The sequence below is a fragment of the Peromyscus californicus genome, unplaced genomic scaffold (genome assembly GCF_007827085.1).
Source record: "Peromyscus californicus insignis strain IS unplaced genomic scaffold, ASM782708v3 Scaffold_7__1_contigs__length_154581171, whole genome shotgun sequence".
Lineage (NCBI taxonomy): Eukaryota > Metazoa > Chordata > Mammalia > Rodentia > Cricetidae > Peromyscus > Peromyscus californicus.
In genome coordinates, this window is record NW_026294595.1 from 66,792,620 (window position 1) to 66,813,453 (window position 20,834).

At 53.4% G+C, this 20,834-nt stretch overlaps 2 protein-coding genes across 4 annotated transcripts; one reads left to right on the plus strand and one right to left on the minus strand.

The window, feature by feature from the left end:
- The first annotated feature begins 2,424 nt into the window (after positions 1-2,424).
- Psmc3 (proteasome 26S subunit, ATPase 3) lies at positions 2,425-9,620 on the plus strand. The gene is made up of 12 exons (XM_052724222.1): positions 2,425-2,711; positions 2,969-3,052; positions 3,960-4,085; positions 4,600-4,704; positions 4,798-4,860; positions 5,258-5,395; positions 6,101-6,244; positions 6,810-6,958; positions 7,654-7,750; positions 7,921-8,066; positions 9,227-9,308; positions 9,439-9,620. The coding sequence occupies exons 1-12, from the start codon at positions 2,628-2,630 to the stop codon at positions 9,547-9,549; spliced, it is 1,329 nt and encodes a 442-aa protein (XP_052580182.1). The 5' UTR covers positions 2,425-2,627; the 3' UTR covers positions 9,550-9,620.
- A 2,840-nt stretch (positions 9,621-12,460) lies between these two features.
- Positions 12,461-20,397, minus strand: Slc39a13 (solute carrier family 39 member 13). Of its 3 annotated transcripts, none has more exons than XM_052724223.1 (10): positions 20,269-20,395; positions 18,559-18,867; positions 16,478-16,591; positions 16,042-16,205; positions 15,538-15,639; positions 15,347-15,436; positions 14,334-14,384; positions 13,990-14,122; positions 13,741-13,840; positions 12,461-13,644 (listed from the first exon to the last, which is right to left on the minus strand). In XM_052724223.1, the coding sequence occupies exons 2-10, from the start codon at positions 18,857-18,859 to the stop codon at positions 13,569-13,571; spliced, it is 1,131 nt and encodes a 376-aa protein (XP_052580183.1). In that variant the 5' UTR covers positions 18,860-18,867; positions 20,269-20,395; the 3' UTR covers positions 12,461-13,568. The 3 variants fall into 3 exon arrangements, with proteins under 3 accessions (XP_052580183.1, XP_052580184.1, XP_052580185.1); XM_052724224.1 differs by having other exon boundaries at positions 16,042-16,166; positions 20,269-20,394; XM_052724225.1 differs by lacking the exon at positions 13,990-14,122 and having other exon boundaries at positions 20,269-20,397.
- Positions 20,398-20,834: the final 437 nt, after the last annotated feature.

Below are 20,834 nucleotides of genomic sequence, written 5' to 3' on the forward strand. Positions count from 1 at the left end.
CCACCCACCCATTTTTCTCCTCTCTCATTTGAGACAAACTTTGGCCACAATTCTCAGGCCGTCCTCAAACTCCTGAGCATGCCGCTGATCCCAGCTGGAAGTAGAAATTTGAGGTCAGTAGGCCCAGTATTGACAGTGACTCACTGAATGACCCTGGGTCCATCATCCAACCCTCTGAGCCTCTGTGTGTTTATCTAAACTTGGCAGTGACCTGTCCACAGGGCAGCATGTTTGAGAGGACAGACTAACACGCACCGAGAGGTGCTTTGTCTGGGACGGCAACTGCCACCGCTGAGACCTAAAGAAAGATCTGCCTTCAGCTGTATCCCAAGGCAACCACTGCAAACATCCCCCCAATTTAGAGCATATAAGCTGTGTGACTTCCATGAAGATAATAATACAGGGGCCTAGGATTCATCTCAAACTATCCAGAGATCCTCTTGAGTAACAGACACGAGCACAACACACCAGTCTCGTGCTGTTCAAAAGAGAGGCTGGAGAGATGGCACACAATTAAGGGTACTTGCTGCGTTTGCCAAGGACCTGGGTTTGCTTCCCAGTACCTGGAGGGCTGCTTACACCATTTGCACCTGGAGTTCCAGGGGAATCTGATGCCCTCTTCTGGCCTTCTTGGGCACTGGATTCATGTGGTGCACAGACATACATGTAGGCAAAAAACTCATACTCATAAAATAAATCTTCAAAGGAGACCTGTCATGCTCACCAAGGTCACTATGAACACAGACCGCTGCAGACTTGAGTCCTGTTTGTGACTGCATAGGCATTGTCGACTGAGCTCTTCCTATGTGGACAGTCTGGGGGATCTGCATTAATAGTAGTAGAAGCAGCTAGGTGCGGTGGTACATGCCTTTAATCCCAACACTCGAGAGGCAGAGGCAAGCAGGTCTCTGTGAGTGAGAGGCCAGCCTGGTCTACAGAGCTAGATCCAGCACAGGCACTAAAACTACACAGATAAACCCTATCTCGAACACCCCCCCATACACACACACACACAAAAAAAAAAGAGAAAAAGGAAAAAATAACAATAGTAGTAGAAGCAATTGTTGGGGGTATTCACCAGAGAACACTGCTTGGACATGGCTTATTTATTTAATGTATGTGGGTGGGTACCGATGTGATTTATGTGCTTGATATATGTGCAGTGCCTGAAGAAGCCAGAAGAGGCTGTTGGACCCCCTGAAACTGTAGTTACATGTCATTGTAAGCTGGGCGGTGGTGGTGCACGCCTTTAATCCCAGCACTCGGGAAGAAGAGCCAGGCGGATCTCTTGAGTTTGAGGCCAGCTTGGTCTACAGAGTGAGATCCAGGACAGGCACCAAAACTACACAGAGAAACCCTGTCTCGAAAACAAAACAAAACAACAAACAAAAAACCAAAAACCCCATAACAGGCCATAGTAAGCTGCCTGGTGTCGAACTCCTTATGTATAACATGCTGGTCTCCAACTCAAACAGGGATCTGCCTTCCTCTGTCTTCCTAGTACTGGTTTAAAGGCCTGTGCCATTACAGCCAGCCATTTTCTCTGTTAAGCAGCCGAGATATGGCTCAGTGGGCAAATTGCTTGCTTCCAAAGTATTGGGAACATTAGGACTGAGATCTGATCTCCATCACCCATGTAAATGCCAATCACAGCACTGCATCCTCAGGCAAGTTGGCTAACTCTCCAAATTGGTGAGCTGCAGGTTCAGCAAGAGCTTGCCTCAGTACACAAGGTGAAGTGAAGGAGACTTGATGCCAACCTCGGGCATGTGCCTGCACTCACACAATGTCAGCCTCCCCCTACATGCAAACACACACACACACACACACACACACACACACACACACACACACACACACACAATAAAACAATAATTTTAAAAAGTGGCTAATGTTCAGTAATCCTGGGGATGAGGGGCAGGGCAGCTTGTATATAGTAAAAATTTGGCCTAAGGTGGCATGGCATTCCTCTTTTCTGGTCCTTTGCACATGGCTGGATGTGTCGTTTATGGTTGGGGAGGCAGTGCCATTTTACTAATCTTTCATCTATTCTCCTCCTCCTCTTCCTCCTCCTCCTCCTCTTCTTTTTATTTCGAGACAGGATTTCCCTTGTAGTCCTGGCTGTCCTGGAACTCGCTCTGGAGACCAGGCTGCTCTCGAGATCCACCTCTGCCACCCAAATGCTGGGACTAAAAATAGGTGAGGGCTTCTAAGCCCGGCATTTTACAAATCTTTCAATTCGAGTTGACCTGGATCCTGAGCTTGAACATGCGCCTCCGCAAAAGCCTTTTCATTAAAACTACATTTCCCGGAAGAACCTGTCTCCCGCCTCTTCCGGTTGTGCACCAGGCCCCGCCCTACCACTCGCGCCGGCCAATAGCAGCCCACCTATCGCTCCCGCACAAACCGGAGCAACCAGCGAGCCACGGGGCGGGGCGGGGCGGGCCCTGTGGCCTGGTTTGGTTCGTGGAGTCCGAGCGGCAGATTCGCTCGGCACTGGAGAAGGAGCTAACTCTGTCGAGTCAAGAATCGTGGGTGAAGTTTGCCACTGGTGGAGAGAGGGCGCTGAGAGAGACTGCGCTGGGCTCCCGCAGGGGCTCGGGCGCACTCCCCGTTTCGGCCTTTTCATGCAGGAAATGAATCTGCTGCCGACGCCCGAGAGTCCAGTGACTCGGCAGGAGAAGATGGCGACCGTGTGGGATGAAGCTGAGGTGAGTGCTGGGAGACCTGAGGGGCGTCCCTGAGCTTGGGCCAGAGGGCGAGACATTCTTGGAGGACTGGGAAGGAGGTGCCTGGGAATGCGGGTCCGGCTCGGACTGAGCACGGTGCCTCTTGGGACGTGGGCAGAAGTCCTGACGTCTTCATCCTGCTGTTAGGGGTAGAGAAACGGGCTGTGAGGGGCTGTGGGCACGAGGGACGGCAGCCCTTCGTAACAGTAAAGAAAGTACGCCTTCCTTTCCTTGAACAGCAAGATGGCATTGGCGAGGAGGTGCTCAAGATGTCCACAGAAGAGATCATCCAGCGCACGCGGCTGCTGGACAGTGAGATCAAGGTGGGCGCCGGGCTCCAGTGAGGGGTGCAGTCCCAACGAGACCCGCCTGCCGACCCCAGACTCGTTCATCTACTTGCTTTACAGTCAGAATGCAGGGGGCTGTGGGCCTGTCTCCTGGGGCCGGAGAAAGAAAAAAAGAAAGCTAAGCCTTGAAAGGGGAGAAGGGACAGGGTGATTGCGGACCACCCCGAGACGAGGAGTTATCGTTCCCAAAGAGGTCTTCAAAGTATTCTCAAGGATCTGTGGCCAGCCTGGACTACATAATGAGACTGTCTCATTATATATAACACCAGTTTTTAAAATAAGTCTCCGTTTTACAGAAGAGGAGACAGGGCTCAGGGAAGGATTCATCGACCCCACCCCCCACCCCCAGCTCCTTCACCAGCAAGGTTTCTTTTTTTTTTTTTTTGGTTTTTCGAGACAGGGGTTCTCTGCAGCTTTGGAGCCTGTCCTGGACTAGCTCTGTAGACCAGGCTGGCCTCGAACTCACAGAAATCCGCCTGCCTCTGCCTTCCGAGTGCTGGGATTAAAGGCGTGCGCCACCACCGCCCGGCCTCAAGTGAACAGTTTTTTTTGTTTTTTTTTCGAGACAGGGTTTCTCTGTGTAGCTTTGCACCTTTCCTGGAACTTGCTTGGTAGACCAGGCTGACCTCGAACTCACAGAGATCCGCCTGCCTCTGCCTCCCGAGTGCTGGGATTAAAGGCGTGCGCCACCACCGCCCGGCCAGGAGGCTTTCAAACTGGCTTTTTGTCTTGACTTCTGCAGTTTGGACACAGACAGGCTGGGCCTTCAGAAAGCCTTAGACCTGGTTGGATGGGTCTCATGGGCAGTCTGGCCTCATCAATACCAGACCCCTCATGAATGCACGCTGAATCAGGGTTGGGCATTTGCTTTCTCCTGCCGCAGATCATGAAGAGTGAAGTGCTGCGAGTCACCCATGAACTCCAAGCCATGAAAGACAAAATCAAAGAGAACAGTGAGAAAATCAAAGTCAACAAAACCCTGCCATACCTTGTCTCCAACGTCATTGAGGTGTGTGTGGGTGTGGATGGGAAAAGGGGGAGGCAGAAGGGCATCTTGGGATGGGGCCCAAAGGGGTAGAGTTGGTACAAACTTTGAAGCCAAACTCTATTACACCTTATACCTGAGACCCACTTCCTAGACATAGGCCTGCAAAGACGTGATGGACTTTGCATCAGAAGCAGCACCTAAACAAATATTTTATCAACCCTCTAGCATATCTACTGTATTTAATTTTTTATTTATTCATCTATTTATCTTTTTGGGTTTTTTTTGTTTGTTTGTTTTTTGAGATAGGGTTTCTTTATGTAGCCTTGGCTTGAACTCATAGATCCACCTACCTCTGCCTCCTCAGTGCTGGGGCTAAAGGAGTGTGCCACCACCGCCTGGCAAATTATTTTATTAAGCTTAAGGCTAGTTTGGGGATCGAAGTAGGGCCTGTGGCCTCATGAATGTGGGGAATTGTTTTGGCCCACATAGCAGTGGACTCGGAATTTCAAGGGACTGGGCTTACTTTCTTTCTTAGTTGCTGGACGTTGATCCCAATGACCAGGAGGAGGATGGTGCCAATATTGACCTGGACTCGCAGAGGAAGGGCAAGTGTGCCGTGATCAAAACTTCCACACGACAAGTAAGCCTGGCTCAGTAATGGACAGAGGGCAAGGGGCAGCATTGGGCTGTCAGTGGGGAAAGGAGCTAACACTGCCTCTGATTTGTCCTGAAGACATACTTCCTGCCAGTAATTGGGTTGGTGGACGCAGAAAAACTGAAGCCGGGAGACCTGGTGGTGAGTGTTGCCTGAGCCCAGGCAGGGCTTCCCCAGTGAGCTTCTTTTTTTTTTTTTTTTGGTTTTTCGAGACAGGGTTTCTCCGTGTAGCTTTGCTCCTCTCCTGGAACTCACTTGGTAGCCCAGGCTGGCCTCGAACTCACAGAGATCCGCCTGGCTCTGCCTCCCGAGTGCTGGGATTAAAGGCATGCGCCACCACCGCCCGGCTACCCAGTGAGCTTCTTATACAGCTTTAGGTCCCTGTGGCCTCTGAACTGGCCACTGCTGCAGAAATTCTCTCTGCAGTCTGTGATTCTTGAATTTCCCCTGCCCTGTAGCCTCCTTTTTGTAAGTAACTGTCCCCCAGCCCATTGGGCAGAGCTGGGACAAATGCGGAGACTCTATGCTCTGTCCTCAGGGTGTGAACAAAGACTCCTATCTGATCCTGGAGACCCTGCCCACAGAATATGACTCTCGGGTGAAGGCCATGGAGGTGGACGAGAGGCCCACAGAGCAATACAGTGACATCGGGGGCCTGGACAAGCAGATCCAGGAGGTGAGGGAGGCAAGGCCACTGCCAGGAGCCTCGCCAGCCTTTTGTATGTTTTCACCTATTTGACCAGATTGTATTCCCTTATTGTGCCTTTATCCTTGTGGAATAGTTGACTGGGGAGGAAAAAAAATCAGTGTTAAGTGCTGGTAGCCTGGATTCCAGAGAGATTGGAGGGGTTGCCCAAGGCCAGAAAGGGCCAGTGCAAAAACTTCACTCAGGCTCCTGTTCTTGCCTCAATGCCTGCCTGCCTCCTTCCCCGCTCCCTCCCTCCATATGTGTGGTGTGAGTGCGTGTGTGTAGGTGCATACATATACAGGAAATGTCGAATATCCTCATCTGTCACTCTCCACCTTTTTCCTATGAGATGTCCCTCACTGAACCTGAAACTAGGTTGGGAGCCAGCAGACCCCAGTGATCCTCCTGACTGTCCCCACAGCACTGGGGTTATAGGCTTATGTTCATGCCTGGATTTTTACATGGGTGCTGGAGATCTGGACTCAGTTCTTCATGCTCGCACAGCCATGTGCCCAGCCATCTGTCCTCATTCTGCTGTTCTAGGTGGCGGCCTTAGGGTGGGAAATGGGGACTTGCATGTCTTTCAGTTGTAGGAGAATGAGAGTAGAGTGTTGTAGGAAATATGCAGATTAGATTAGGGTTGTAGGATCCCTCAGGGCATCGCTCTCCTCACCCAGGACTTCTTCCTGGCAGCTGGTAGAGGCCATTGTCCTGCCTATGAACCACAAAGAGAAGTTTGAGAACTTGGGTATCCAGCCCCCCAAAGGAGTGCTGATGTACGGACCACCTGGTACAGGGAAGACTCTGCTTGCCCGAGCCTGTGCTGCTCAGACCAAGGTGTGTGTGGGGGCAGTGAGGGGGGAGGACACGGGTGGGCTGAAGCTGTAGACCAAGGTGTGTGCAGGGGCAGTGAGGGGGGAGGACGTGGGTGGGCTGAAGCTGTAGACCAAGGTGTGTGCAGGGGCAGTGAGGGGGGAGGACGTGGGTGGGCTGAAGCTGTAGACCAAGGTGTGTGCGGGGGCAGTGAGGAGGACGTGGGTGGGCTGAAGCTGTAGACCAAGGTGTGTGCAGGGGCAGTGAGGGGGGAGGACACGGGTGGGCTGAAGCTGTAGACCAAGGTGTGTGCAGGGGGGCAGTGAGGAGGACGCGGGTGGGCTGGAGCTGTAGACCAAGGTGTGTGCGGGGGCAGTGAGGGGGGAGGACGGGGTGGGCTGAAGCTGTAGACCAAGGTGTGTGCGGGGGCGGTGAGGGGGGAGGACACGGGTGGGCTGAAGCTGTAGACCAAGGTGTGTGCGGGGGCAGTGAGGAGGACGCGGGTGGGCTGAAGCTGTAGGAAATGGGCTGGAAGGTTCTTGGAGCCTCTTGTGCCTTCGGGCTGATCTAGCTATCCTCTCTCTCTCAGGCTACCTTCTTGAAGTTGGCAGGCCCTCAGCTGGTGCAGATGTTCATTGGAGATGGTGCCAAGCTGGTCCGGGATGCTTTTGCCCTGGCCAAGGAAAAGGCGCCATCTATCATCTTCATTGATGAATTGGATGCCATTGGTACCAAGCGGTAAGGGAGTGCTAGGGACTTCCAAGGGTTCCTGGGGGTAAGGGATGGGGTGGGAGCTGAACTCCCAACTCAGCTAAATTCCGACTCTTTCCCATCCTCCCTCCCTCTCCCTGGGTAGTAACTCTTCTGTTTATCTGCTTCCTAAATTCTCACAGCTGCTACATTGCTCTCAAAAGAGAAATTTGGTCATCTCACATGTATTCAAAGTCTGTCGTACACAGAGAGCTATTTAAAACCCTTCCTGGGTCACCCCATTGCTCCTTAGCATAAGTGCTAGATTTATGTGGCCTGTACTTAGAGTCTCACTCTGCCCCCACCCTGGACACCCTTGACACCCTCCCAGTGTCTGATTGGTTTCTGCTCTTTCCTGTTCACTGGTAGTGAACAGCCATTGTCTTCAGACTTAAGAACCCTTCCTTGGGGTTGGATGCCTGGGCTCCTGACTCTGAGCCTGGGTATTTCTAGGATCATGCATTGCTCAGAGCCCTAGCCCTGGCTGTTACCGCTCACTGTTTGTCGTCAGCCCAGCATCTGATCCCAGAACCCGCTGCAAGCTTTGAATGCTGTAGTTAACTGTTGGTGACACTTTTCTCTGTGTTAGTCCCTGGGCTGGGAGCCTCAAGTTGAGGCAACCATTTCCCTGTACAAATTGGAATAGCCTGTGCTTATGCATCTCGGGCTCCTGTGCCCCGCAGCTTCGACAGTGAAAAGGCAGGGGACCGGGAGGTGCAGAGGACCATGCTGGAGCTTCTGAACCAGCTGGATGGCTTCCAGCCCAACACCCAAGTAAAGGTGAGTAAAGAAAATGCAGCTCAGCAGTGGGCTGAGCTGGGCTCCGGTACTGACAGAGTTGGGACTCTGTCTTTCCCACACCCTGGGCTGCCTCCTGTTCCAACCATGACTTGTGCCTGTGGGTGGATGTACTGCTCTTCAGTTCAGGCTGCTGTTCCCTTCATCCTTAGGTAATTGCAGCCACTAACAGAGTAGACATCCTAGACCCTGCCCTGCTCCGATCAGGACGCCTGGACCGGAAGATCGAGTTCCCAATGCCCAACGAGGAGGCCCGGGCCAGAATCATGCAGATTCACTCACGGAAGATGAATGTCAGGTCAGCTGCAAGAGCGTTTTTGGACCCTTGGTTTTCACCACTCCTGTGCTGTGGTTCCCCAGCCTGACTACCCCTCCCTTCCTATGCATGCACGTACCCTTCATTTCTCCCCCACTGCCTGAGGTAGGCTTTGCTGGGGCTCAGACCCTACTTCTGGGTGCTGTGGTACTCAAAATCACCTGCACCTCATCCTCCCGTCTGAAGACACATAGACCTCCACAGCTCAGTAGGTGGGCACAGTCCAAGCATGATTTAGGAGACTGACTAGGACCAGGTGATCTGAGCTCAGACTTGTACAACTTTCAGCAGGTGGCCTAACTATCTAAGCATGTTCTGTTATTTGAAACTTGGGGATAATTAACTCGACTTTGAGAATTGGCTATGATGATGTCTTTATTTTCCCCTGAGACAGTTTCTGTGCATCCCTGACTATGCTGGAACTCGCTCTGTAGACTAGGCTTGTCTCTGCCTCTTGAATGCTGGCATCAAAGGTGTGAGCCACCACCACCCAGTGCCATGATGTCTTTTTTTGGTTTCTCAAGACAGGGTTTCTCTGTGTAGTTTTGGTGCCTGTCCTGGATCTCACTCTGTAGACTGAACTCATGGAGATCTGCCTGGCTCTGCTTCCCAGTGCTGGGATTAAAGGCATGCACCACCACCACCCGGCAGATGATGTCTTATTTTGTCTTTTTTTTTTCAGAGCTGAGGATTGAACTCCCAGGGTCCTAGCAAGTACTGTACCACTGAGCTAAAAAATCCCCAACCCCTCCATGACGAGGTCTTAAAACATAGTGCTGGGCATATGAGGACAGATATGGCAGCTGCGTTGTGCTGGCTGATGCAGGGCTCTGTGGAGTTATATTATCTTTTGTGTCTATAACCCCTTGTTCCATTGCCTCAGGCAAACTTGGTTCCTGGGATCTCAGATGGAGGGTTCTAGAAGGCTAGAGTATCAGGGATCCTATAAGTAACTTTGTTTAATGTCATTAGCCTTCAACCCCTTATTTTATACTGAGAAGAAAGGTCAGGGTGGGTGGAAACCTGCCTTCCAGCAGAAAGCGAGTTGACTTTATTGCCTAATGAGTGCATAGTAGGACAGCTTCCCATTCCCTTTCCTCCCCATGAGTAACCAAGCTCTGTGGTGTCTGTCCTTTCTCCAGTCCTGACGTCAACTATGAGGAGCTGGCCCGCTGCACTGATGACTTCAATGGCGCCCAGTGCAAGGCCGTGTGTGTGGAGGCGGTGAGTGGTCAGGGGATAGGTGGATTGTTTCAGCCCTGCCCTTTCCCTGCATAGGTCAGGGGCCCAGGCCTTTGGAAGTTGGGCTCAGGGTGCAGGGAGGCACCCTAGACCATGTCTGTCCTGGCTGCAGGGTATGATCGCACTGCGCAGGGGTGCCACGGAGCTTACGCACGAGGACTACATGGAGGGCATCTTAGAGGTACAGGCCAAGAAGAAAGCCAACCTGCAGTACTATGCCTAGGAGTACGTCTAGTCTGCCCACTGGTCTGTGGGCTGAAGTTGGTAATAAAAGGTGTTTTCTGTTCCTTGCCACCTGTCTGTCTTACCCTCCATGGACTCGGTGCAAGTGGCATGTATGGAGAAGGTCTTTTCCTCAGGGGCTACAGTCTCAAAATCCCACAGATGGCCATGGGCCACAACCAGCTGTCTGGGTGAGGCCCTGTGGCAGGGGGGTACAGGGCATGGCTGTTGCCTGGAGTCTTCTCCAGTCTCTCCCCACAGTCTCCTTAAGTCTTCTCTCCCCTGTTCTGTTCCCTGCCACGGCTCTGCCCTTTTAGAGGCCTGTGGCCTTGGAGTTCAGAAGGAAGACCCTAAAGAGGAGCTAGAATTCCCCTCTTGCATCTCAGCGCTGGAATCTAGTTCCTGTTGCCTTATAAAATCAAGATTAGGGCTTGGATTCTTGAAATGAACCACACTGTCGTGGCTTGTGGGCATCCTGTTTCTCACCAGGTCTTAGCTGAGGACCGAACCCAGGGCCTTGCGCTTGCTAGGCAAGTGCTCTACCACTGAGCTAAATCCCCAACCCCTCTCACCAGGTCTTATTAACCCTTCAGTCCAATTTTTCTGGCTCACAAAATAACCTTGAGCAAGATCCACTCTGAAAGCCATCCAGGCCTAACCTTCCATCCTGCTGTTCTCAGCCAGCCTTACCCTGCTGTCTGCCCTGCTCTGTATGGCAGGCGCCCCACAGCCTTCAGTCCAGCCCCCAAGTGCTGAGGTGATGGCATGTCCCACCATTCCCAACTCCTCTAACATTTATTATGTATACAGTGCTCTGCCTGCATGTGTCCCTGCAAGCCAGAAGAGGGCGCCAGATCTCATTACAGATGGTTGTGAGCCACCATGTGGGTGCTGGGAATTGAACTCAGGACCTCTGGAAGAGCAGCCAGTGCTCTTAACCTCTGAGCCATCTCTCCAGCCCCCACTATTCCCAGTTTTATGTGGCATAAAGATAGAACCCAGGGTTTAGTCCATGTTAGGCAAGCACTCTACTACCTGAGATACATCCCTGCACCTGTATAGGTCTTAATGCATAATTTTTATCAGGATAGACACTGTAGAGTTCATATATCATTTTTACTTTGTGCCCGTGCTTGTGGTCAAGACACATGGCCATCAAGACAACTCTGGAGTCAGTTCTCTCTTTCTACCTTTACCTGGGTTTTAGGGATTGAACTCAGATCAGCAAGCTTGCGCAGTAAGTACCTTTACCCACTGATCCATCTCCCTGACCTGGGTGTACCCATTTTACAGATGCAAGTGAGCAACTGGGCTAGAATTGTAGCATAATTAAATGAGGTGGCATAGCAGGGATTCAGACCCATCCATCATGTTCTTTGTTTCTGACAGGATCTCACTATGAAGTTTTGGTCAGCCTGGAACTTTCTATGTAGATCAGGTTAGCCTTGAACTCTGGCTTGTGGCCTCTGAGATTAGTCTCAAAAGTGCTGGTTTAAAGGCATGTGCCGCCTTGTCTGGCTCATCATCTTTCCATTGAGCTGTTTACCAGTGGCTTTGGCAGCCCTCAATGGCCTTTCAAAACTTAATCCTCAAAATTCCACTTTATTGCCCAAAAGGGGCAAAAACTCGTTGCCATTTCCTTCTTTCCTCTACCCAGTGGACATTACTACAGCAAGCTTCTGTCACACCTGCACAGGGCCACCGTGCCAGCTCTCTGGTGTGACCCTCCCCACGTGCTGGCTCACCAAGCAGTGAGTGCATGCTGCCTGGTGGTTGTGGTTTGATTATGTCTTGCTCCAGGAGCTGAGCAGCTCAAGTGTTTCTGATTGGTCCTCCGGTCCGGCCTGGACTTAGGTGCCCCTCCTCCTTTCTAACCAGATAGAATTTGCTCTTGGCCAGGACAGAGGTGAATGTGCAGGCAGCACCCCTCCTCTGCTGGCTTCTACACTATAACAGAGCCCCTTCTCCACCCCTCAGGCGGGCCGAGTGCAGTGGGGGGCAGTGATCCTTGGCATGTGCTTGTCAGCCTCCCAGCAGGGCTTCACACCACAGCCACCGCCCTGAGCACCTGCTGGCAGGAAGGACAGCTGGGCTTTACCCTTCAGTCCTGAGGTCCTGGATGGTGAGCTTACCCATGTCAGCCAGGTGGAACAGATCTCTGACGGATGTGCTGAAGACCGCTGACAGCTGGGCATTCCCGGCTAAGGGTAGGTGACTGTTTCCCACCTGCTTGCACTTGACTCTGACACCGCACAGCTGGTTTGTCCCAGCAGTGGGCTGCTGATGGAGCAGCAGTGCCCCCGGTGTGTGATGGGAGGGGAGCCTGGTAAAGACCCCTTTTCCTCCTGACTGTATATGGGAGGTGGGTGCTGTGGGGAGGCGCAAGTGAGGCAGGGTCTCACGTAGCCCAGGCTGGCCTTCAGTTCATCCTTATTATATCCAATGCTCCCCCGTGACCTCTTTTTTCCCCCTTGTTTTTCAAAATGGTGGTTTCATCTTTTAACTCCAGATCCTTGTGCCACCACTCCTGGATGCTGAGGTTATAGTGGGACACCACACCTGGCTCTCTCTCTTAAATGAACTGCAGTCCTACTGAAGTCAGAGCTGGAGATGACTTCATGTCCTAACCCCTTGATAGAGGCTAGCGGGCGGTGGTGGCGCACGCCTTTAATCCCAGCACTGGGGAGGCAGAGCCAGGCGGATCTCTGTGAGTTTGAGGCCAGCCTGGGTTACAGAACAAGATCCAGGACAGGCACCAAAAACTACACAGAGAAACCCTGTCTCGAAAAACCAAAAAAAAAAAAAAAAGAAAGAAAAAAAAAAGAATTGCTATGAGACTGGGCAGGGAGATGAGAAACCTCCAGAGATGCACAGCAAGTGTAACGAACTTGGCCGGAGCACGTAGCAAGAGCTCTGCTTGACTGCCCTAGTATGTGGAACAGGCAGCAGTCTAGGCAATATTTATTTATATCTACAGAACAGGTATTTACAGATAAAGACGGACCACAGCATAACTGCTCTGGAATCATTCAGACTCTTCAGTGGCCACTTCTCTAACACCCACAGTTGAGCAGCAGGGCTGGAGTCTGGCTGTAGAGTGGGCCAGCTAAGTACCTGGATGTCAGCCAAGGGAAATAGTTGGGGATTATGGCTTCAGCATTCTCCCAGTTCACATTCCTGAGCACTGACAATGTGGAGCCCTCACCACCCGCACCTTACTCTCAACCCAGAGGACAAGGGGCCTGAGCAGGGAAGGGCAGCAAGGCTCATTCTCTGCCCTGGACATGTCTGCTGGACCCTGTGCTGGCAGGAGCATCCTGGAGTCGCATAGGAGACTGCTTGCCTGAGGACTACTTGCTGCCTTGCAGACTGCTGTTTGGCAGCTAGAGGTGGTGAGAGCTGCCTATGAGGCCCAGGAGCATTTATTTGCTAGGGAAGCATGAGCTAGCCAGACTGGCAGCCCCCGGGAGGATGTCCTGGAGAGGCTGCCTGCTCAGTGCTGGGGAAGGGTAGGGCATCAGTGCTGAGTGGGGCTGGGGCTACAGAGCACCCACCTCCCCTTTCTTTGGCTGTAGAGGTGGTGTAGGAAGGCCTGGGAAAATGGATAGCAGAGAAGAGCTGTGCAGCCTCTGCCTCTAAGGTGCTTGGGGCCTGGATGTATGAGCACAGCTTTAATTACTCTTGGGCTATTGGGCTAGAGGCCCAGGAGGGACAACTCTGGGCTTCCCTGTAGCCCGGGCTCTGAGGGCCGCTTTCTCTGAGAGGTGAGGCCTGAGCTGGCACCAGTGCTATCGTTCCTGCTGCTAGATGACAGTGGGGTGGCTGGGCAGGTGCTGTTCTGGGCTCTGCACACAGGGATCACAGTGTCGGTCTCGCACACATCTGGCTGCACATGCACACCACACCCTCCTTGTCCAGTGAGGCTGGTTCTAGCATTCACCCTCTGCCTCTCACACACAAAGTCACAGGACAAGTTGGTTCTCTTATTGCTTGCTATGCGGAGTGGGATGTCAGGAATGGTTACTCAACGAACAGGGAAAGCAGCACCATCACCACAATGCCCGAGCAGAGCAGCAGCACCTGCTGCACGGAGTGCCTGTTGGGAGAGGGAGATTTAGGCTCGTGGACAGGGTGGGCCAAGGCAGTAGTTCCTCCTGGGCCCCAGCAATGACCAGTCCAGTAGGTCACTCACCACGGGTCATCTTCTTCCAAGAGGTCAGGCAGCACATTCACCAGAGCAATATAGAGGAAGCCTCCAGAGGTAAAGGGCAGGATCCAGAGCACTGTCTCCTCTGTAGGGAAGGATCAGCTGGTAGTGAGCTCGGGGGACTGTGTGTACCCACCCTCTCCTGCAGGGGAGACCAGGCAGACACTAGCCCAGTAGCAGCAGGGCAATGGTGCCTTTGGCTGCTGGACCTCTACTGAACACCACCACTCGTACCTACTCCTTTGGGGGATTGTGTACAGATGGCGAAGCAGGCCCCCAGGAGGCCCCCCAAGGCTGTAGAGAACTGTAGCTTGGCTGCAGTCCATCGGTCAAAGCCAGCCCGGAGCAGGATAGCAAAGTCACCCACCTGAGGAAAGGCCCAGATGGTCACCCAGAACCAGACCACATGAACACCCAGCCTCCTGTCTATCCTGCCTCTGGGCCAGTACCTTGCTGTGTCTTCCCCCAGCCCACTTCTGTGGGCAAGGCCCACCCAAAGCCCTGGCCAAGTTCCACACCCATGCTGATCATGGGAACCTTGGGATCTTTGGCCTTGGGGCCACCCTCTGGGCACTTACCTCATGGGGGATCTCATGCAGGAGGATGGCCATGGTGGTTAGGAGCCCAATCTGCAGAGATGGGAGTCTGAGTCTGATGCCTTTGCTGGGTAACTAGGCTTCCCCCACACCCAGTCCCTTTACAAACATGTATTTGAGTCTGCTCTGGGCGGGACACTGTAGCTATAGGAAAGACAGTGGAGAGACTAAAGGAGACAAAGCCTTAATACTGCAGCAGGGTATCATCTACAGATGTGCTGGCTGCATCCACAGCACATGGGGACATGTGCAGCCCCTAAGCTGCAGGCTGGATGTGGCTCCACATGGAGCAGTGCTGTGAGGAATATTGACAGGTGCTCTGGAGAACAGGGCAGGGAGGACAAGTGCCTTTTGGGAGTACATTTAAATCGAGGCCCCGGGGATGAGGAGTCAGCTGTTCCAAGAGTGGGAGGAGGGACATTCCAGGAAGAGGCTCAGTGACTAGCCAGTGTTAGGGGCAGAGGACCACTGGGGCCGGAGCATAGGAGACAGTAGGAAGTGAAGGGAGAAGCATCTGCTAGAGGGCAGGGCCAAGTCTAGGAGCCTGATAGAGGCATCCAGAGGAGGTGTGCTGGCAACAAGAACAGCAGAGGGGGACAGAAGGTGCGATGGGGTGGGGGCCTAGAGGTTAGGAGTGCTTACTGCTCTTCCAGAGGACCCAAGTTCAGTTCCCAGCACCCACACTAGGTAGCTCACAACTGTTTATAACTCCAGCTCCAGGGACCCAAATCCAGCTAGAGGATCTTTTGCCTCCAAGAGCACACAAGCATGTGACACCAGCACGCACATGCAAAGAAGTCTTTGAGGACAATAAAGGTGAAGGGAGAGGATGAAGAGACTGTAGCATCGAGCAGAGGGTCAGGGATGGGGGCTTCCCAAAGGTACTGGTAATAAAAGCAAGAAGTAGAGAGACTGTTTTGAAGGTTGATCAAATTGGTAGACATTGGTATCATTCCCACCAGAAATGCCAGAACTCTACCTGCCCCATTCCTTACCTTTTTGCTCACTAGGAAGCTGGCAGCCACAGCCAGCCCATGGGTGAAGTTGTCTATGGTGTTGGCCAGCAGGTTGAGATAGCCACTGACCTGGGGGAAGGGAGAGAAAGTCGGGCTGAGCCAGGCAGGCAGAGCTGAGCTGGCCATTCAGCTCTGCAGCTGCAGGAGGGGGGCCCTCATGGGCCACTCACTTTGAGGTTCCGGACCACGGCTCTCAGGCCGGGCTCTGCAGCCGGCTGGGCCAGACAGTGGCCTCCATTGAGCGCGGCAGCAGTGGGGTCTTTGCTGGGGGTCTACGGCCAGAAGAAGGAGAAAGAGGTGACATTAGATGCCCCCCCCCACTCAGACAGGCAGACAGAAAGAAAGAAGGGCAAGAGACACCAAATACTTCTTTGATCTGGCTAGACTTTGCTGATCCATCAGCTAGGTTCCCCAGACTCATCAGACCTCAACCCCACACTACTATCATTATCCATCTATAAGATCAAACTACTTCAGAGGCTGACACTGTCACTCTCAGGAGTTTCCTAAAGAAGCTGGTCCACACTCCACAGCTCTCAGGAAAGAGCCAGGAGATACTTTTGGGGGGATTTAACTCAGACCCTGGGCTTCTCCAGGCCCTGGGTACTTACTTTAGAAAAACAAAAAACAAAAACCAAAACTGACATATCCAGGCTCTGGGGCCTGTGGCTCACCTGGCTGGGGCCCTCCTTCTCCTTGCCATTCAGGAACATCTTCTCCAATGCCAGAAAGGTTAGGAAGCCGGCAATGACCCATAGCCCCAGCTGTTGCTGCTGCTGCAGACTCTGTCCTTCACCACCTGCAGGGGGAGCACTAACAGGCCATGCCAAGCCAGTGGCTAGAAGGGAGCCATTTGGAATGGGACCTAGGTCAGAGCTAGTCCAGGGAGGAGGTGGGGGACTGCCGGGGTGGGGGGCCTACTGAACGGAAGCTGGGCCCTAGGACTCCCAAAGAGGCCAGGGCGTCAGGATTAGACCTTCCCTCTCAGACAAGGTTTTCTGGGTCTCTTCCCATATCCCTCCCAGACCCTGCAGAACCGGCAGGGCTTAGGCTAACCCTGGGCATGGACACCAGCTCTGCATTCCTATCCTGCCCTGCGGTCTCACTTACCGGGGCTGTTGCTACAGGTGTAAGCCCACGCCTCTGGCAGCAGGTGCAGAAACACGTTGCCCAGGAGTCCACCTAAGGCAAAGCTGAGCAGCTGCTTCAGACGCCAGGCTCCAGCTGCAAAGCAGAGACATGAGGTCCTGGCCGAGCTTCTGCTCCCAAGCTCACCCATTTCCAGACTGCAAGCTTCCAAAGGCTGGATTTGGGCTACTGGTTTTCTGGGTAGCTCTTCTTAAACCCACAGGCCCAGCCAACAAGGACAGAGCACTCAGGAGGAACGTGTAACAGTCTGAAGAACCACTGTGGACTCACTGGCTACTGCATATTGGTTAAGAGATGGGCTTGGACCCTGGCAAGTTCCAGCTCTCCAGCCCATCTGCTGGCATCCCGAAGATAACTTCTGAGACTCAGTTTCCCCGTGTATAAATTGGATCTTGTCAGAATTAAACAACAAAGAATAAAGCAAATGTTCATTAAATGGGAATCTCTCTCAACTAGTGCCACCTGCAGAAAGCTGACAGAATTTTGGGGACTTTTACGGCTTGCATATCCAGATTTGGAAGTGCTTGTCAGTTGATAAAGCAACTGAGGCCTAGAGGACAGATACAGTTGATGGTGGGGCGACACTGCCATGTCCAATGCTTCCCACCTGTAAAATGTAGCCAGTACTCCAAGCGCATCCTGCACGGACCCTGCCCAGGCCTCACGCATACCAAGTAAGCATTCCACCACAGAGCTACCCCTGGGCTGTTTGAAGGAGGACACTTGTTGCATGGGCATGACAGGCTCCAGAAAGATGTGGATCACAACTGGTAGCAACCATCAGACAGACACCATCATCCAGGAGCCATCTGGTTTAGTGAATGGTTCCTGAGCATGGCAGATGGGCAAAGGCTAAGGGCAGTCACTCTACTTATTCATTTATTTTATTATTATGTGTGCCCATGATGTGTGTGGACGGATACATGGGTGCAGAGTCTGTTCCCTCCTTCCACCTTTCCATGGGTTTCAGGAATGCAGTCAGTTTGCCAGGCTTGTAGGGTAAGGGGTAAGCACCTTTACCCACTAAGCCATCCCACCAGCCCTTCCTTTTTAAAGATCTGTTCTTTTTCAATTATATGCATGTACACGTGTGCAGGTGCCTGCCCAGACCAGGGGATCCTGCTGGAACTGTAGTTACAGACAGTCCTGAGCTCCCTGACATGAGTGCTAGGAATTGAATCTGGATCTTCTGCAAGAGCAGAATGTGCTCTTAAGAGCTGAGCCATCTCTCCAGCCCCTACGTTCTTTTTATATTTTGAGAAAGGATTTCATGTAGCACAGGTTGGCCTCTGTCTGGCTATGTAGCTAAAGATGACCTTGAACTTCTGATTCTTCTGCCTTCACTCCAGTTCTGGGATTTTCCAGTATGTGCTACCATATCCAGTTTTATTCAGTGCTGGGGACTGAAGTCCCGCATACCAGGCAAGTACAATACCAACTGTGTTACATCCCTAGCCTTTACAGCACTAACCAAAACTGGAGGGGAGGCAGCACTTGCTCCCCTTGGTACCCAGGGTTCGTCACCTGCCCCTTCCCTGCACCAGGGCAACCTCCAAGTACTCCATCTAAAACTCACCAGTTAGTAAAGGTACTATTTTCAGTGGGGGGGTGGAGGGGGTGGGGACTGAACCCAGGCCTTGAACACGTAGGCAATCATTCTATACTACTGAACTACATGCTCCGACTTATCCCTATTTTAAAGTCTGGCAGACTGAGGCAGAGTGAGGTTAAGTAACTTGCCTCATGTTCTACTTAGTTGGTGAGTGGCAGAGCCAGGATTTGAGCCCAGGTAGTGTGGCAGCCATATTGCCAGCCATGGTTCATACTGAGTCTGGGGAGTGGTTGCTGAATGAAAGAAGAGACAGATGCATGCATGGATGAACAGGTGAATATGGACACCTTATTCCCACAGGACCAAGGTGACACTGCTCTCCATCCCAGATATACTGTATCTGGTACATGAGACCTAGCATTTCCCAAAAGCAAGCAGTATATTTCCCCGGCCTCTAGCTGATTCTCAGGGCCACTGAAGAGTCACTTACCTTCTGAGCGCAACATGGTCCCCATCTCCAGGGGAATAACCAGCAAGGGGAAAACCCCACTGAGCCCAACCATGAGAGAGCCCAAGAGGGAGCAGATCCAGGTGTCCAGTCGCTCCCCACTCAGCAAAGCCCCCCAGGACTCGCTTTCTTTATTATCCAGGCGGCAGGCAGCTGCAGCCCCCAGGCTCCGGAGGGCTGGCTGAGAACCTCCAACCCTTCCCAAGAGCTCCAGGGCAACGACAGTGAGGAAGAGGACCCTTTGGCCTGCCATACCACAGCCAGGGCAGGAACATCCAGGCATGCCAGGTGCTAGAAAACAAAAAGACTGCTTATGTGAGCTGTCTCCTTGGACTACATACCCACTTAAGAAGCACAGCATCCCCCCCCCCCCCCCCCCCCCCCCCCCCCCCCCCCGTCTCAAGTGGCCATGGCATCACCCTCCTGCTTGCTCCGCAGAGGACACAGAATCCCAACAGTGGGTTCACAGAGCAAAGGGGTTCTCTACACATCTTCCAAGAACCACACATACTTTCCTTCTGAGCTGGCTCCAGCCTGTGTGTCAATGTGTCCGCTGGAGGCTAAGCTTTCCCTAATGACTGGGTGAGGCACTGGCTGGGCTTTCTTCAGTCACCGGAGGGCCCATCCCTGCTGGGTGTCTCTAGCTGCCAGGAGAGGCTTGGCTGCCAGGATGTGCCTGTGAAGACACTCCAGGGTCTAAGGCCAGCACTGTCTAGCTCGATGGGGTAGCACTGAGGAGCACAGGTGGGGAAACTGAGCAGTGGTCCAAACCTCTTCCTCCTAAACGATCTCTTGGGTACCAAGAGACAAGTGGGGCAGAGGAGAAGAGATGCTTCACAGATGCCAGAGTCACAAGATATGGTGACTTGTGGCTAATTAATTTGGGGATCTAGATTTTAAGCTGTTTGACTGCAGGCAATTCGTGAAGCCTCAGTGTCTTCATCAGGCAATGGAGCTGGGTAATGCCTCCCTCACAGAGCTATGGATATGAGATGAGCTTGATAATGCAGGTAGCTGCTGGCATGGAGGAGGGAACATAAGCCCTCTGTGTGCCAGAGGAGGCCTGAAGCACTCCCTGAAGGAATGTGTTCTGCAGACGGATCACCGGATGGGGATGTGAGTCAACCAAGCAAGAAGTTCACTCTGGAAAGTTTAAATGTGGTCTGCCCTGTCTTATACTGACTGTGACCTTGAACTGCCTCAGTTTCCTCATTTGCTAATGGATGGGAAGAGAGAAATCATCTGCCTCTGGTTGGTGGACTAGAAGCCTATGTCTGGGATCTTCAGGCCTTAATTAGTGAGACCCCCTACAGCCACCACCACCACCACCACCACCACCCCCCAAAAAAAAGCAAAGCTTCACTGGACCAAGGCAGGCCCTAGCCAGGTCAAGTCCTTGGCGGGTCATGCAGAGGCGAGGGGACCACAGGTTTAGCCGAGAAGTATAGGGTATGGAGAGAAAGCAAGAGAAAGGAGTCAAGAAAGTGAGCCACAGAGTGTCTGGTGGAAGGAGGGGACAAGAAGCGGGGCAGCGGGGAAAGACGAGGCGCAGAGTGTGGGACGACAGGGGTAAGGAAGCGTCAAAAGCAGGCAAGTTCCACTCCTAGACTCTGGACGAGCCGCGACCGGTTTGGGAATCGACACGGTCCATCCCGCCCCGGACGCGGGCCTGAGGGTCCAGCGATCACTCACCGTGCGGTGGCAGCGGTGGCGGCGGCAGCTGCAGCGCTCCGGGCGGGCCCGGCCATCCAGCTGCAGTCTCGCGCCCCGCCCCGGCTCTGCCTCGCCCAGCCCCGCCACCAGGCCCCCGGCCCGGAGCCACCCCCGGCGCGCAGCCACGTCACACGGGACAGCCCGGAACCCGACGCGCCCGGCACCGGGGGGCTAGACGGAGCGGCGGCGGGGGGGCGCTTCCGCTTCTTAGAAAGGGGGACCCGCACGGTCAGCGCACTTCCGCTCGGGCCGGATTACGGGGCCGCGGAGAGGGCAGGACGGAAGTGGGTAGCCCCACGGGCACCGCCGTTGAGTCAAGCTAAGCTAGGGTGAGGGCGGCAGCCACGCGGGGACCGCGATCCGCGGGGCGGCGGGGCTTGAGAGTGGCAGCCGCCTTCCTTCTGGGGATGCAGTCCCAGCAGTGGCCACACGAGGGCGCGCGCGGCTGCCAGACCGCTCCGTCCCGGGATAAGGGCATGGCTGTGGTTCTCTTGAGTCAGCCTGCCGGGCCTGGCTCCTCCACGAGCTAGGAAAAGGGGAAGTGC